We start from the raw sequence: 14250 nt of genomic DNA on the forward strand, positions 1-14250 counted from the left end.
TAATCAAGATTGCTCTCAAGTCATCCCTGAGAGGTGTGGCTTATCCAAGTTTCCTACACTTAGATTCTAATTTAATAGTCTAATCTGTAGGTCCTTGGGTCTGCATAATGTCTGGATGGAAGAGTTTTTCACTTGGTAAATATTTGAATTATTTTGTTGAAAATATAAGTGAAGAAATTATGTTCCTCCACTAAGAATAGTTTATTTTAAAACATGGAATATGCCCCTTATGTCTTGAGTTTTTGTGAGAAGCAAGAGGTAGCATTACTTGTAGGATCACAGAAGTAGCAAATTAAATCTCTGAGAAAAAGGAAATGACTGAAGCCAAAAGTGTTTGTGCATCTAGACTGTGATTTGATGGTGTGGGGTCTGTTCTTTCTCTGAAAAGGAGCCTAAAAAGCTAGATATTTTTACTGTTTGACAGTTGATAAGAGAAAAGCAATAACCAAAGATACACATCAGGAAGTCAGAGGGTGAGAACAACAGACCACACAGACAGCCTCTGTGATGCTTTGCAATACTGACATCCGTTTCCAAAAAAAAAAAAAAAGACAATGTAGACCTTCTGGCTTCAAAGATAAAGTCTTAATTGAGTAACTTCAAAAACACAAAGGGTGTTGACTTCTACACAGGATATGAAAGAAAAATGAAATCAGTCTCTCCCAACTACATTTTCCCTGAGAAGCTGAAGTGATACCTCAGGGACATCTGGTCTACCAGGGTTGTCAGGACCCCAAGGGAGGCAACAGAAGTGAGATGTTGCCACCATTTGTACCTACTGATGCACCTGGGGCTTTTCCTGATTCTAAAATAATTTTTATTACCCAAATAATACAGCTATTGTAGAAAAATCAGACAATACAAGTGAGCAAAAAATAAAAACCTAGAGTCCTGTCATCCGGAAACCATGATTTATTATTTGGTATCTGTCTTTGTAGATTTTTTTTCTGAGTGTCTGTATTCTTATAGATCTATTTACTACTTCCAAAAGCGGCATTATGTATATTTTATAGTCTAGTTTTCTTCTAACTACATTTCTGACATCTTTATGTACCAGAAAACTTACTTCTACGACAGTTTAAGCATGCATTTAGGATTCCATCATATTCTGCACCATAATTTATTTACCAGTGCCCTGAAGTTGGTTCTATATGTTGTATCAGTTTCTCACTATTACCAAGAACATCTTTGCTCTAAGTCTTTGTATACATCCTTCATTATTGGATGAACTCCTACAAGTGGAACTGCTGGGATGAGAAGTATATGCAGTTTATAAAGCTTCTAATCCCTATTTCCATGTTATTCTCCACAGGTTCCATTTCACTCTCCCACTGGGGTGGGTAAGTGTGTGAAGAACTCATAAAAATTGTAATTTAATGAACAAAAAAGGATATGTGTGTGTGTGTGTATAGTAGGATATATGTATATGTAATTAAAGGATATAAATGTATATATTTGTATACATATACATATATATATCTGCTCTATGGCATAGTTTATGAACAGGAAGACTCTCAGGGTTCAGAGATCCTGAAGTCAGTCTTTTCTGTTTCTCTCATTAAAATGTCATGTTGACTTCTTTCCTTTCCAACCTCAGGCAGCAACAATGGTCAAAGCAATGTTTTCGGTGCTTACACAGGCTTTATAGAAAGTATTTCCCACTCCAGTAGACAAGTTCCTAACTATCCTGTATCCATACTTCTGGCTTTAATATCTGATAAGGTAACAGGTTAGAAGTTACCTTATCAGATAAGGGAGTGTTGTGCAAAACATCATAATCTCTTAGAGTTCCCAAAATTGAGAATTAACTAAGAAAGCTAAGAGGATCCCATCAGTCTCCTTTGTTCTTCCTTTTCCTCCTTCCTGCATATTTATTAAATGTCTGTTTCGTATAACATAGTGGTTATAGAAGGAAAGGAATATTTCATCTGTTCTCACTTCCTCTTTTATTTTTAACTCACCCTAATATCATCTGACATTATTACTGGCTCATAAAGGTAGAGGCTGAACTGTTCAACCTGTGCTTAGAAGACTAGTTTCCTTTCTATGACAAGACTGGTTGTAAGAAGTCTTTCCTTTCTCAACTCAGGAGGTACTTGGGCTTTCTCTACCATTCCGTAATTAATCTGCCATCGCCTCAGGCTTAAGATTGTGGAGGCGAAAATATATGGGGTCATAGATAACCTGGGTGGAAAAGCTGGAGGTCTTCCTGTGAGATGGCAGGCTTTGGAAACACTGTCAGTTGATGTCCCCACAAGTCCCACCCTCTTGCAATAGACTATTTCCTCTGCTATGAGTAAAAAAATAATAACTTCAGAAGCATGATTATTAGGTTTATCTGTCCCTGTAGTCCCTGAAGCAATGAGCAGCTGAGACTCTGCAGGCGTCAGGCCACAAGGCAGTAGGAAAACTATGGCAAAGGAAACCTAGCTAATATCTCTGCACTTCACCCTCTGTGTCATTTGAAACTTTCCATCTCCCATTGGTATTTTTCTTATTGATTATATATAAACATCTTCCTTTCTCAATTACTTAGTAAGCTCCCTTAAGATAAGGACAGCTATATCTCCTCGTACTCTGCAGTCCTCAGGGCCATTAGCAGGATTGGGCACTTTAGGGCAAGGGGCAGTTGGCTTGTGAAAGGCAGAGCCTCAAAGTGGTAGTTGGGAGATACTCTCTTTGTTAGTAGACTTGCCATTGAGTAAATGGCCAACCTGGGTAAGGTACCTGACCATATCTACAAATGAGGCCTGGAGGAAAAGGCTCTCACCTGTCTTTGATTTCTTTGCATGTCCAGTAAGCTCACGCTTCAGATGTGCCCAAGGAGATTTGGAAAAAAGGATCATATTCAAGCTGAATATGCATTTGAATAAATGTTTGAATTTTACACTGAATGTTAGGCCAGAAAACATGAGTCTCTAAGCTCCCTTTCCTTCTGTGCTAGTCTCATCATGAGCAAAGCCAATGCCAGATTTCATCAAGGATTTTCCTACTGTGACTTTCAGGATGTATTTTATTAGCATAAAATAGTGTCTTTTCTTAGCGCAGATCTAATGGCTAATCATTGTGCATCTTATTTCTTAACAGCCTAGCATAATAAATCCCCTTTTAAGATAAATCATTAATTTATTGTTAGTGTCCTTTCCCCTACTTCCAGTGTAAGCTGAGGCCTGGGGTTCTCTGATGACCAAGCCCCTGGTATTGGTTTTAGAGAACATCTTCCTCTTTTATCTTTTTGATTGGTTAGATTTATTTCTCAAAACAAGATGAATATTAGTTAATTCTAGTCCTATTTTTTCTAAGCCTTGCTGTGACATCTCCAAATCTATGAAATTTTATTGACACCTTGACTTTCTCAGGATGCCTTTGCAACTAATGAAAATGACAAGCACATAATATGATTTAAAAAGAATTAAAATCATTGAACAAAAGAAATGATTCAGTATGAAATGCCCTAGTCCTTTCAAACCCTGGATTTTTATTTATTTGGTTGGGTTTTTGTTTATTTTTTAGATGGTACTGGGGATTGAAACCAGAGCCTCAAGCTCATTGGGCAAATGCACTATCACTTGAGCTTCACCCTGAGTCCTTTTGTTTTTGAGATGGGGTCTCACTAACTTTCCCAAAATGGCCTTAAATTTGCCATCCTCCTGTCATCACCTCCTGAGAAGCTGGAATTACAGGTGTGTACTACCACACCCAGCTCAAAACCCAGAATTTTTATGCAAAAATGTACTAATATACAAAAAATGTATTAATGTACATCATTAAGCACAGGATGTTGGTGTGCCTTAGCTCTGTGTTATCTGCTTATAAGCTTCCAAAGCCACTGTGGTCCTTAGACCCACACAAATATGCTAGGTATGTTGACATGTTTCTAGCTGCATTTATTTCTCCTCAGACTGCTTATCAGCCTCTTGGTCCTCTCCAGCTGTGTCAGAATTTCAAGTGTTTGTCACTGCTCTCCAGTTGGTGTCTGGCTTTTGCTTCACCAAATGAAGCTTAGAAATACATTTAAGATAAAATAGATGTCCCAGTTCCAAGTAGGAAAAAAAAATGCAGCATATCCAAAGTCCCTGCCTTACCTTTCTGTATCATTTATAATGACCTGGTTTGGAATGAACTCCTGGCATTGTTTCTGCAGCAGATGAAAATCGAGAGACCACGCAAATAACTGCAGTTTTATAGCAAAAAGCATCTTTTTTTACAAAAGCTTGAAAGGGCTGGAGGATCAAAAAGATTCCTTATTGTTCTCCTCTGCCAAATGAAAATAGAGATTTCAGCTTAACCATTTCAGTCATGTTCAGTTCTTCAGTGATAGGAAAGTTCTGTGAATTCAGGCTGAGGAATGAAAACCACTTTCTCTGTATTGTGAACACAGTTTGGATCTCATACAATGAAATCTCTGTACGTCACCTTTGCCACCACGTCCCACAATTCCCACCCCTGCCTCTAATTCCAACTTTATTTGGGTCTGGCACTGGGACCAGCCCTGCCACTTCTTAAAGCCCAAACTTGCAGGTCAACCAATGAATGACCTTTGTGGAAATTATAAAAATTATTAAGAATTAAGAAAGTCTGAAATTTTATCTTAAATCTGAGCGGGATAAGGGGATTGCTTACAATTTTCTTGTTAGTTCAAAGATTCAAAGAGCTGGCTTTAAAAAAAGCAAGGCAGGTGACTTATTCATTATATCCCAAATGAATAGACTCCCAGGAAGAAGCTGGAAGCCCCTTGCTGAGGGCATTTATTTCTGGCATTCTGGGAAGACCTTGCTGCTTAGTGGAGGAGGGTGGCTGACTGTGGATTTTGTGTTCCTTGTCACCTGGAGCCTTTTCTGTCCTGTCTTCCAATCTGATCTTGATTCACCAGGGAAACCTGTGCCCTGGGTAAGTTAATTGTGTGTCTGACCCCTTACTCTGCAGTCCTCAGGGTTTCTGCCTGTGTGTCACATGGATCTGGTTGGCAAACCAATATCCAAGCCTGGGAGCTATTCAGTGCCAGAGATTGGGGCTTTAGAAATGCAAATAGAGTATTTATTCACCCTCAGGCCTGTGAGGTTACAGGGCCTCAGGCCAGGCTCCAGGGCAGGCATTTCAGGAACCAAACAGCCTAGAGGAGCAGGAGGTGCCCTTGAGGCTCTCCATTGCCCTCTGAGGCTCAGGGAGCACTGAGGAATAGGCAGTAATTGTAGCACTGGAATGGTGCATGGTGATTTGTTCAGTTGATGGTAAATGGTTCTGGCTGCTGCCTGGGAAACCTTATTCTGTCCACACTGAGCTTGTGTTTACTCAGTGAAGTATCTTTATTTATTGTCTGACTCCCCCACTAGATTAAAAACTTTATGAACATAGAGACTATTTTATTCACCATTGTATCCTATAACACCTGGCACATGCTAGGTGCTCAACAAACACTCCTTGAATATATAAATGATTACAATGAAATGCAAAGTGTCAGTGACAAACTGTGGATAAAATGACAGTGATATCAGCTGTTGCTCAAAAATTCTAGAAAGAGGTATCTGAGCTTGTCATATTCTGAGACTAGTCCAGGCAATGCCTTTGGGATAAGAGATTTCTGAATTTCAATGATACATTCCCACTACCAGGAAGGAAGTGCTTTGGGAATATAACATTTGCCAGTTTGGGGAGGTGTACCAGTCTGGCAGGCCCCACATGGTGAGACACAGTGCAGGCAAGGCTGGGCTGCAGATAATGGTGGTGATGAGCCCTGGTGCAGGCAGCATTGAGAGGCCAAGAGACAGTCCAGCATCCAGAAGTCCCATCGACAGGCAAAAGGGCCTTGTCCCTTGCCCCCTCTTCCATAGCACTCAAGCTTAGGGTGACCACTGAATGAAATGGCCAGTCCACTCCAGGCAGGAGTCAAGCCATAGGTTCAGAGCCCCAGCCAAGCAAGCCAAGGCTAGGGGTAAAAAAAATAACAGGCTGATTATAAGAATGGTGAGTTTGGGAGGTAACAGAGCATACTGGTGGGAACACTTGAGGTTCAGACAGATTTAGAGCCAGCTAGCCCTTGCCAAATGGCCTTGAGCAAGTCAGCTAACATTTCAGGAGTAGAGGAGAACACGCCTCTGTCATAGCACTGTCTCAAGAGTAAATGAGATAGTATATAGCAAGTTTTTAGGATAGGGTCTGGCAATAATAAGCATTTAATAAATGTTTGATGAGGCTAAATTTTCTTCTCTTCAAAAAAGGGACATGCAGGAGAGGTAAAAAATTAGGAAAATGTAACAAATACCCAGGCTAATTGTGTACTTTCTTCCTCATAGAAAGCCTGACCTGCGTGCTCCTTTCCTTAAAGCTTGTGTTGTTTTGTGTTATCACAGGAAACTCTTAATTGTCCATAATCATATGAGGAAGACTTCCTTCTCTTTTTAGGAATTGCGCATGAATTCAAAAGCCTGATGCGTATCATATGACCAGCAGCTCCCATCTTCTAAGCAGCCCTGGGCAGGTCATTCTTGCCATCCAGGTCCTGTCTGGACAACACAGGTTTTGCCTGAGTTGAACAGGTGCTCGCTGAGGCCCTTGGAGAAGACGGGGTAATAGATATGATAAAGGAAGAGCCTGACCCACGGACTGTTGTCTCCGCTTCTCTGGGGAGGCCTAGAGGCTTTTCATGACAATTAATTATTCACATTTTCTCTCCTTCCCCTCAAATACTTGGTTCCCTATGCAGTGCCACCGAGGTGGATTCCCTGGGGCGTGTGTAACCCTAGCAGCCAATGACAATTCGGAGCTGTATTTCTGTGACTTTTTGAGTCTGTGTGTTTCAGGGTCATATGCAGGGGATATGTGCTGGCGATGACCAGAGCATACTGATGCCACTGCCCAGTCTCCTTAGCTGTTCCTGAGCAGGATTTTTGTCACTTTCAGCTCCCCAATTCATGCAGTGCCAAGGCCATGCTGGGGGCTGGGCCTTGTCTGCCTGGCCTGTTTGCTCTTGGCTGCATCCAGAGCTGCTGAGCACACTGGAGCCTGGTGGAATGCCTTTCAGCTCAGCCCCTGCTCCCAGCTGGGCAGCTTGCCCTTTGCAGAGCTGTAAACACTCACTCATCCATGCAGGCTCCAGCTTGGCTTTTGTTCTGCTCTTTGGGAAATCTTTGTGCGACTACTTGAGGTGGCACAAGGCTGAGCACCCTGACAACTCTGTTTCAGAGACATGGATGACCCCACACCCCTTCGCACTCAGGTCTTTCCTGCCTGCCCACAGGTGTTCTTGGGTCACTGTTCTGCCTTTCTTTCACCAGTGCACCCACCTGTGGTGTCAGCCTGTTTGAGTTGCCCTCCAGGGCAGGGTTAAGATATAAAGACTTGAATGTATGCCAACAGAGAGAATCAGCCTCTGGTGGATTCTTCCTTGGATACCCAGGGCCAGAGGAATGAGATGTAAATGGGTGCCTAAGACATGAAGCTATTGGCTGATGGCCAGGAAGGCAACAAGCACAAGGAGGCAGGAGAGCCATGGAGACAGGCAAGGTGATAGCAGTGTGGACAGACATGGAGAGGGGGCAGCCCATCTTCTTGCTGGGAAACAGGCACAGCGGAGAAGATGGGGCAATGGTCTATGCAGACTTCCATGCTGGAGAGAGTACTCAGCCTCTTACCCTGTGTGCTCATGGCAGGTGACTTGGCCTCTCTGTGCCTCAGTTTCCTGCTTTCTAAAATAGGGACAATACAAGCACCCCTTTGTAGGGTTTTTGCAAGCATTAAATGAGCTCATACTGGTAGAACTCAGAAAGGATGCATGTTAGCTAACATGTCACTCTGGCACCCTGGTTGCTTGCACACCCTGTGGGTGGAATCTGACAGCTTCTCCTTTGAACACTTCTATTCTTTGCATCTTTTCCCTCACAAAAATCATCTGCCATTTTCTCTAGTAAATTTCTTCATTCTCATGTTGTTCAAAGCTTTTCTGTCCACTTCTGTTTATACCAGGTGTTCATTGGTGTTTAGCAAAGTCACATGTCTCCACTGTTAGGAGTTCAGGGCACCCTGGAAGAGGGGAAAATGTGTTTATTGATTGCAGAGTCTTCTTTACTGGAGTTGCTGATGGGAGAACGTAGGCTGGTTTGCCTCTTGGCTACCTTTCTTCAGCTGCATTTCTACTGGTGATGATTTTAACTTTCAGTGAAATGGGAAGAAACCAGGCAGGCAGAAAGAGCGGGCAAAGAAAAGGGCCAGAAAATCCCTGAGTTCTGATTGTTCTGTAAGCCATTGTGCACAGTTTTGCATATGCAGGGACAACTGCATAAATGCAGTAATATGGTCTAAAAGTAACAGGTCTACCCTTAAATTCACTCAGCATCTCAGCAACAGAAAAGTGCAATTGAGAAGGACAGCCTTCCTGGAAGTCATTTGCATATCTCAATCCCGCCCCCCCTCCCACCACCACCACCACCCCCCCGCCACCGTGGCCAAAGTGGAGCTCCTTATCTTTCCCCACAAAGCTGCCCCTCTCTCCTGTCTTAGTTAAACATCACATTGGACGAGCAACGTCAAAGTACACTCATCTACTTTTTCTCTCCTTCTCCTTCTCCCCACAGCGATGGGCTCCAAGAACCGACACACATGCCTCTAAACAGCCTGTGGTTCCATGCCTCATCTATTTCTCTTCTGTTGCTGTGCTTCAGAATTGCTCACTGCTCTCTCCCAAATGTGCTTGTGTTTTGCACAGCTCTATGCCTCATAAACAGTTTCCCTCTTCCTACAGTAATCTCTCCCACATTTGAGGAACTGCTAAGTGAGATGCCATTGACCTGCAAGGTCACATAGTGCCTCCTCCAGAAAGCCTTGACAGAAGTGTCTAGGAGAAGAGTTGTTCCTTCCTTTGTCCCGTGGTAGTAAGTGAGAATTGCATGGTGCTCATATTTAATGCTTTTGAACTTGAGAATACATGCTCAATCGCAGGAAGGGAAGGAGAGAGTAAGGACAGGTGAAATAATTCCATCTGGCAATCTTCTCCTTGACCATGGGAAAGCTCAGACTACTTTAGTCGTCCTTATGTTCCAGAAACCTCTTGGCTCCCAAAAGCCTCTTGTAGGGGAAAGGGCTTGCTTTGCTGAGTCGGAGTCTAGTGGCTAGAGAGGCAGATATGGCCCTACAGCAAGCCGGCTGTCACATCTGGTGTTGAACTTCAACCAAAGGAACATCTGCATATCTGACTGGGTTGTCTTGTGGGCCACTACCATCTGGTACTTTATGCAAAGTTCAGTGATAATTGGCTATAGGTGATCCTCACCACATATTGACAGAATTTTTTGTATTAAGTGCATACTAATTGTACAATGTGAGGGGATTTCATTGTGATATTTTCATACGTGCATATAATATACTTTGATCATATTTGCTTCCTCTATTACTCTTTCTTATTCCTCTTCCCCCACCTCCTTTTTATCTTTGTTGCAATTGTTTAAATAAGTTTTTTGAGGGGTAATATTTTAGAAATACATTATATATTGTTATGAAAATAACACAATGAAATTCTCCAAAGTCTGTTAAAAATGAGGCGAATTTGATCAAAGTACATTATATGCACATTGTAAATATCGTAATGAAACCCCTTTGTACAATTAATTTATGCTGATAAAAAATTTGAAAATAAAATAAATAAAATGTGTCATGATCTTTTCATACATGCATGCAATGTACTTCACTCCCCCTCACAGCTCCAAGTAGCACCGCCATTTATGTTCCTCTCCACTTTTTTCTTTAGATTTAGATTCCACATGAGAGAAAACATGTGGTATTTGTCTTTCTGAGTCTGACATTAGAATTTGACCCTCACCCCAAGGTGCTATTCAATTGCATTCCTTATAGGTATATTTCAGATGGCATTTTTAAGTCTTTATGTCTGTATTTCCCACCTAAATCATAAGTTCTCATCTGTGGCTTGTGGTTCTTTGAAAGGCTGCTGTCTGTGGTTGTGCAGGTTGTACACAACCTGAGGGACCAGTGTTCGTGCCACAGTTTACATGAACAGGTTCCTGTAATCCTCAATGGTGCCACCATCCTGTCTCCCTAAGTGACATACATATTGATTGCTCAAGAAATGTATGGATGAATGAGTGAATGACAGAGAAGGAAACAACAAACTATTTTCAAGTGAGATACCCAAGTTAGGATGAAAATTAAGATAAATTTTGATCCAACAAAATTAAAGCCACATGATTGCAGGTACCACAAAAAATACCCTTTTATCCTGTGAACTAATTGAGGTGCAGCTCCTAAAAACCCATCACACTTCTCAGATGTTCTCAATGGCGGGGGGCGGGGCATTAGTGGTTGAAGAAACGGACACTGTGTTATACAAAATACCACTGGTCACATTGTGCCCAACACCCCTAGTGGACATCATGAGGCAAATGTGTGAAGACAGGCCTAGATTACAGATGAGTCAGCCTCCCCATCACACTTGACCTAAACATATCCTGACTACCCTTATATCCATCATACAATTTATCTAAAGGCAAACAGAGCATTACATAGTTATCTGAGTTAGAAATATGTCACTGTGGCCACGAGAAAGCATTTCCAAGTTAACATTCGCCTTCACTCTTGACATTGGGTGCTTCCAGGTGTTCGGCCAGAGAACATAGGGAGGGTAACCAAGCCACTCATGGTGTGTGGGGCTCTGGGTGGACATGGCCTAGCAAGAGGCCCCAAAGGCAGGCTCACCTAGGCAGTTGGGTCTCCCACACTTTCCCCACCCAAACCATGTACCCAGTAAGCTCCAACAGACAGCGAGAATGCTACACTTGTTCCCTAGAATGTTTGTGTCTCCAGCACCAAGGCCCCAGGACCCTGCCACTAGGAATGAACCCTGAGCAAGATGCCTCATCTGTCAACTAGAGCAAGCTGCAGGAGGCAAGCACATGTCTCCTTTGTCCTCTTCTGTGTGCCCCATGCCTCACTCAAGGACAGGCATAGAAGAAAGGGCCCCTAATTGTCTGTTAAATTAATGAACAAAATAAACCAATGAAATAGGCAAGCCAAAAAAGTGCTGATAGTGTAGAGGTTGTGGATGGGGTAAGGCTCTGTGGGTATTTGAGGAAATCCTACATAGTCTGCAGGACATGCTGCAGCCCTTCTCTCATGGGCCTGTTACCCCTCTGAGTCAGTAGACTTGACTTTCTGTTGTCTAATAGAATGTACAACACAACCTGATCAAGTACAGAACCAAGGCCTCCTAACACTGCCCAGAGTGGAAGGCATCCCTGGCAATAGCCCTTTCCTCTTTGGTTACTAGGATGATGCTCTTTGTAGTTTTTGCACGTGAACTTGGGTTCAGAAAATAATGGATCATGGATTCAGTTCCGTTAGAATTTGACTTCTTTTCCTGCCAAGGCAGTACATGTCATCACTGTTCCTTTTAATGGAATAATTGTAACTTCATTCATTCATTCACTCATTCATTCATCCATCCATCTATCCATCTATGCATTCATCCGTCCATCCATCCATCCATATATACATACATTCATACATACAACTATCTACCCATCCGTCCATCCATCGATCCATCCACTCTTTCATTCGCGTCTGCACCCAGGTGAGCTCTCCGTGGAAGAGGCGCAGGACCCTTTCCTGGTGAGCATCCACATCATCGCAGACCCAGGGGAGTCCCGGCCACTGCAGGAGGCCATCGACAAAGTCTTGGCGTGGATCCACCCGGACCTCCCGCTGTTCCGGGTGTCTGAGCGGCGGGTGGGCCGGCGGCGGCGGAAGCCCCCCAAGGGCGCGCAGCCGGCGCTGGCCGTGGTGCTGTTCCTTCAGGAAGAATATGGCGAGGAGCAGATCCTGCAGCTGCACCGCACGCTGCAGAGGCCCCCCTGGCGCCACCACCACACGGAGCGCGTGCATGGTCGCTTCGTGCCCTACATGCCCTGCAGCCAGGACTTCTTCACGCTGGCTCCGGGGACGCCACTGTGGGCCATCCGGCCGGTGCACTATGGCAAGGAGATCGTGCGCTTCACCATCTACTGTCGCCACGACAGTTACGCCGACAGCCTCCAGTTCTACGAGCTCATCCTGGGCCGGAGCCCCAGCCAGAGGAAGGCGGACTTCTGCATCTTCCCCATTTTCTCCAATCTGGACGTGGATATCCAGTTCTCCCTGAAAAGACTACCCTGTGACCAGAGCCCGGTGCCCACAGACTCCTCCTTGTTGGAGTTTCGGGTAAAGGACATTGGGGAGTTGGTGCCGCTCCTGCCTAACCCGTGCAGCCCCATCAGTGAGGGGCGCTGGCAGACGGAGGACCATGATGGAAACAAGATCCTTCTGCAGGTACCTGGGGACGTCTGTCTGTCTATCTGTGGGGAGGGCAAAGCAAGTGGGTCAGTTCTATCAGAGACCTCCCACCTGTTCCAAAGCTATGAGTTGAGGAAAAGCAGAGATCAATGACCCTGATCATCCTAGACCAGGTCAAGATGGCCCCATACTCCATGCAAACAAAAGGGGAGGGAAGAAGACTTCCCGCTGGGTCTTCTCATTTTGCGGATCTACCTCAGCAAACCTACTGTCAGTTCTTCTGGGCACCTTCTTGGTCACACCCTGATTAAGAATCCACTAAACCTCCTTGGCTCCTTGGGGGAGCCAGTCTGTTTGAAAGCTGTGGAATACCTGACAGTCCATAGAGAAGGTATCTCTTCCCTTCCCTCCGTGCTTCCCTACCTTTTTACTGGCCCACCCTCCCTACTGCAGGAGGTTAAGATTCTGTGGTCCCTTGGAAAATGACTTTCTCATAAACTTTAGAAGGACTAGGTGATGCCTGTGGCACTCTGGACTCACTCAGCTGGGGAAGGAAAAGTAAGTACATTTTTTTTTTCTTTTTTGGCCTCAATCTGTTAGCACACTCCATTGCCTGCTTCTCACAATTTAGATGGCACAGTTGGAGGGAGTATGTCTTAAGGATAGTAGCCTTGGCCTGTCCTTCCTCAGCTAACACCTTGGCAGCATTACGGGCCCCCTTTCTCCTGCATCCTTTCCTGATGTGCTCCAAACTCCAGACAGACAATTGAGTATACTCTAGAATTTAAAATTCAGGTGGAGTTTAAAGAACCCTCTGCACCTGTCCTTACCTGATCACAGCTTTCCAAATCAGGCCTTCTTGAATTAACTGGTAAAATCCATTCAGGTGGGTAGGGCTTTGGGTTTTTTTCTAAAAAGCCTCAGTCTCTAGCATCCCAGTTTTCACATTTGGCTACCTGAAAAGAAAGAGCAAATACCCAGTTGGGGGATATTGTTCCCAAAGTTGCTCGTTGTGGTTTTTGGAATCACAGGTAAATTTCACCCTTTTTGTTGGCTTGGCCTTTGAACACCAGAACTATAATCCCCATGTCATGAAATGAAATGAGAATTTGGTATATGTCAGCTAACTGATCCAAAGTACACTCAGAGCACATTGCTCAAGTAGGCAGGGTCACCTTGAAGTGTCTGTTATTTGTAGGAACTAGACAATTTTCAGACTTCCTCTTGAAGAAGCTAAGTAATGTTGCTTTGCTACTAAATAAACTAGCTAGCGTTTGAATGCTAGCATTTGCTCTATAACCCGCTTTGAAATGTGAGAAAAGTTTTCTTCTGCGTCTGAATGCTGCCAATTCTTTATGCAAAAAATAATACAGTTACAGCAAGTCGAAGTTAATGAAATGCAAAGGATTCTGTTTATGCCAAATGACCAAAATGAATGTGATTATTTCAAAGTGATTTCTCCCATTTTGTAATAATGAGAGGACTTTTTTTTCCTCTTGATTCTTTTAACAACACAAATGAAAGAACAAAGGGTTGGCCTGGGCTCTGCTCAAAGGAAATATTTAAAGAATATTTCAAAGACGATCCATGCATTTAAATGGTTTTAAAGTCTATAGCAGCTTTAAAAGTTAGGGAGATCCATGAAAAAGTAAGAAAAAAGATCTGTTTCTCAAGACTCAGGAATGCAAGTCTTTGTCCAAAGCAATGATGTGTAGTTGTTTGTTAGGTTAAATGACAGACATGGCAGCTAGGACCTCACAATTCTTGATGAGAGCCATTTGAACAGGTCCCTGTTCCTCTGCATCACTGCAGTTGTCTGCTGTGAGATAAGACACCTGTCCATCTCTCTAAATTCTTTTTTAAAGTAAAATTTATATTTCAGTCTTCAACAAAATTAAGATATTCAGGTCACAGGAGAGAGGCAGTGGAGAGAATGCCTTTTTATCCACATTTTCTGTAGCACTGTCTGTCTGTTCC

General features: G+C 43.4%; 1 protein-coding gene across 1 annotated transcript in view; it reads left to right on the plus strand.

The window, feature by feature from the left end:
• Fam124a (family with sequence similarity 124 member A) overlaps nucleotides 1-14250 on the plus strand; it is a 53569-nt gene that overhangs the window by 16555 nt on the left and 22764 nt on the right. The window contains exon 3 of the mRNA XM_020153094.2: nucleotides 11576-12309. Within this exon, the coding sequence (XP_020008683.2) occupies nucleotides 11576-12309 (734 nt within the window). The remainder of the gene's footprint in view (nucleotides 1-11575; nucleotides 12310-14250) is intronic.

This window comes from Castor canadensis, chromosome 10, assembly GCF_047511655.1.
Source record: "Castor canadensis chromosome 10, mCasCan1.hap1v2, whole genome shotgun sequence".
Classification (NCBI taxonomy): Eukaryota; Metazoa; Chordata; class Mammalia; order Rodentia; family Castoridae; genus Castor; species Castor canadensis.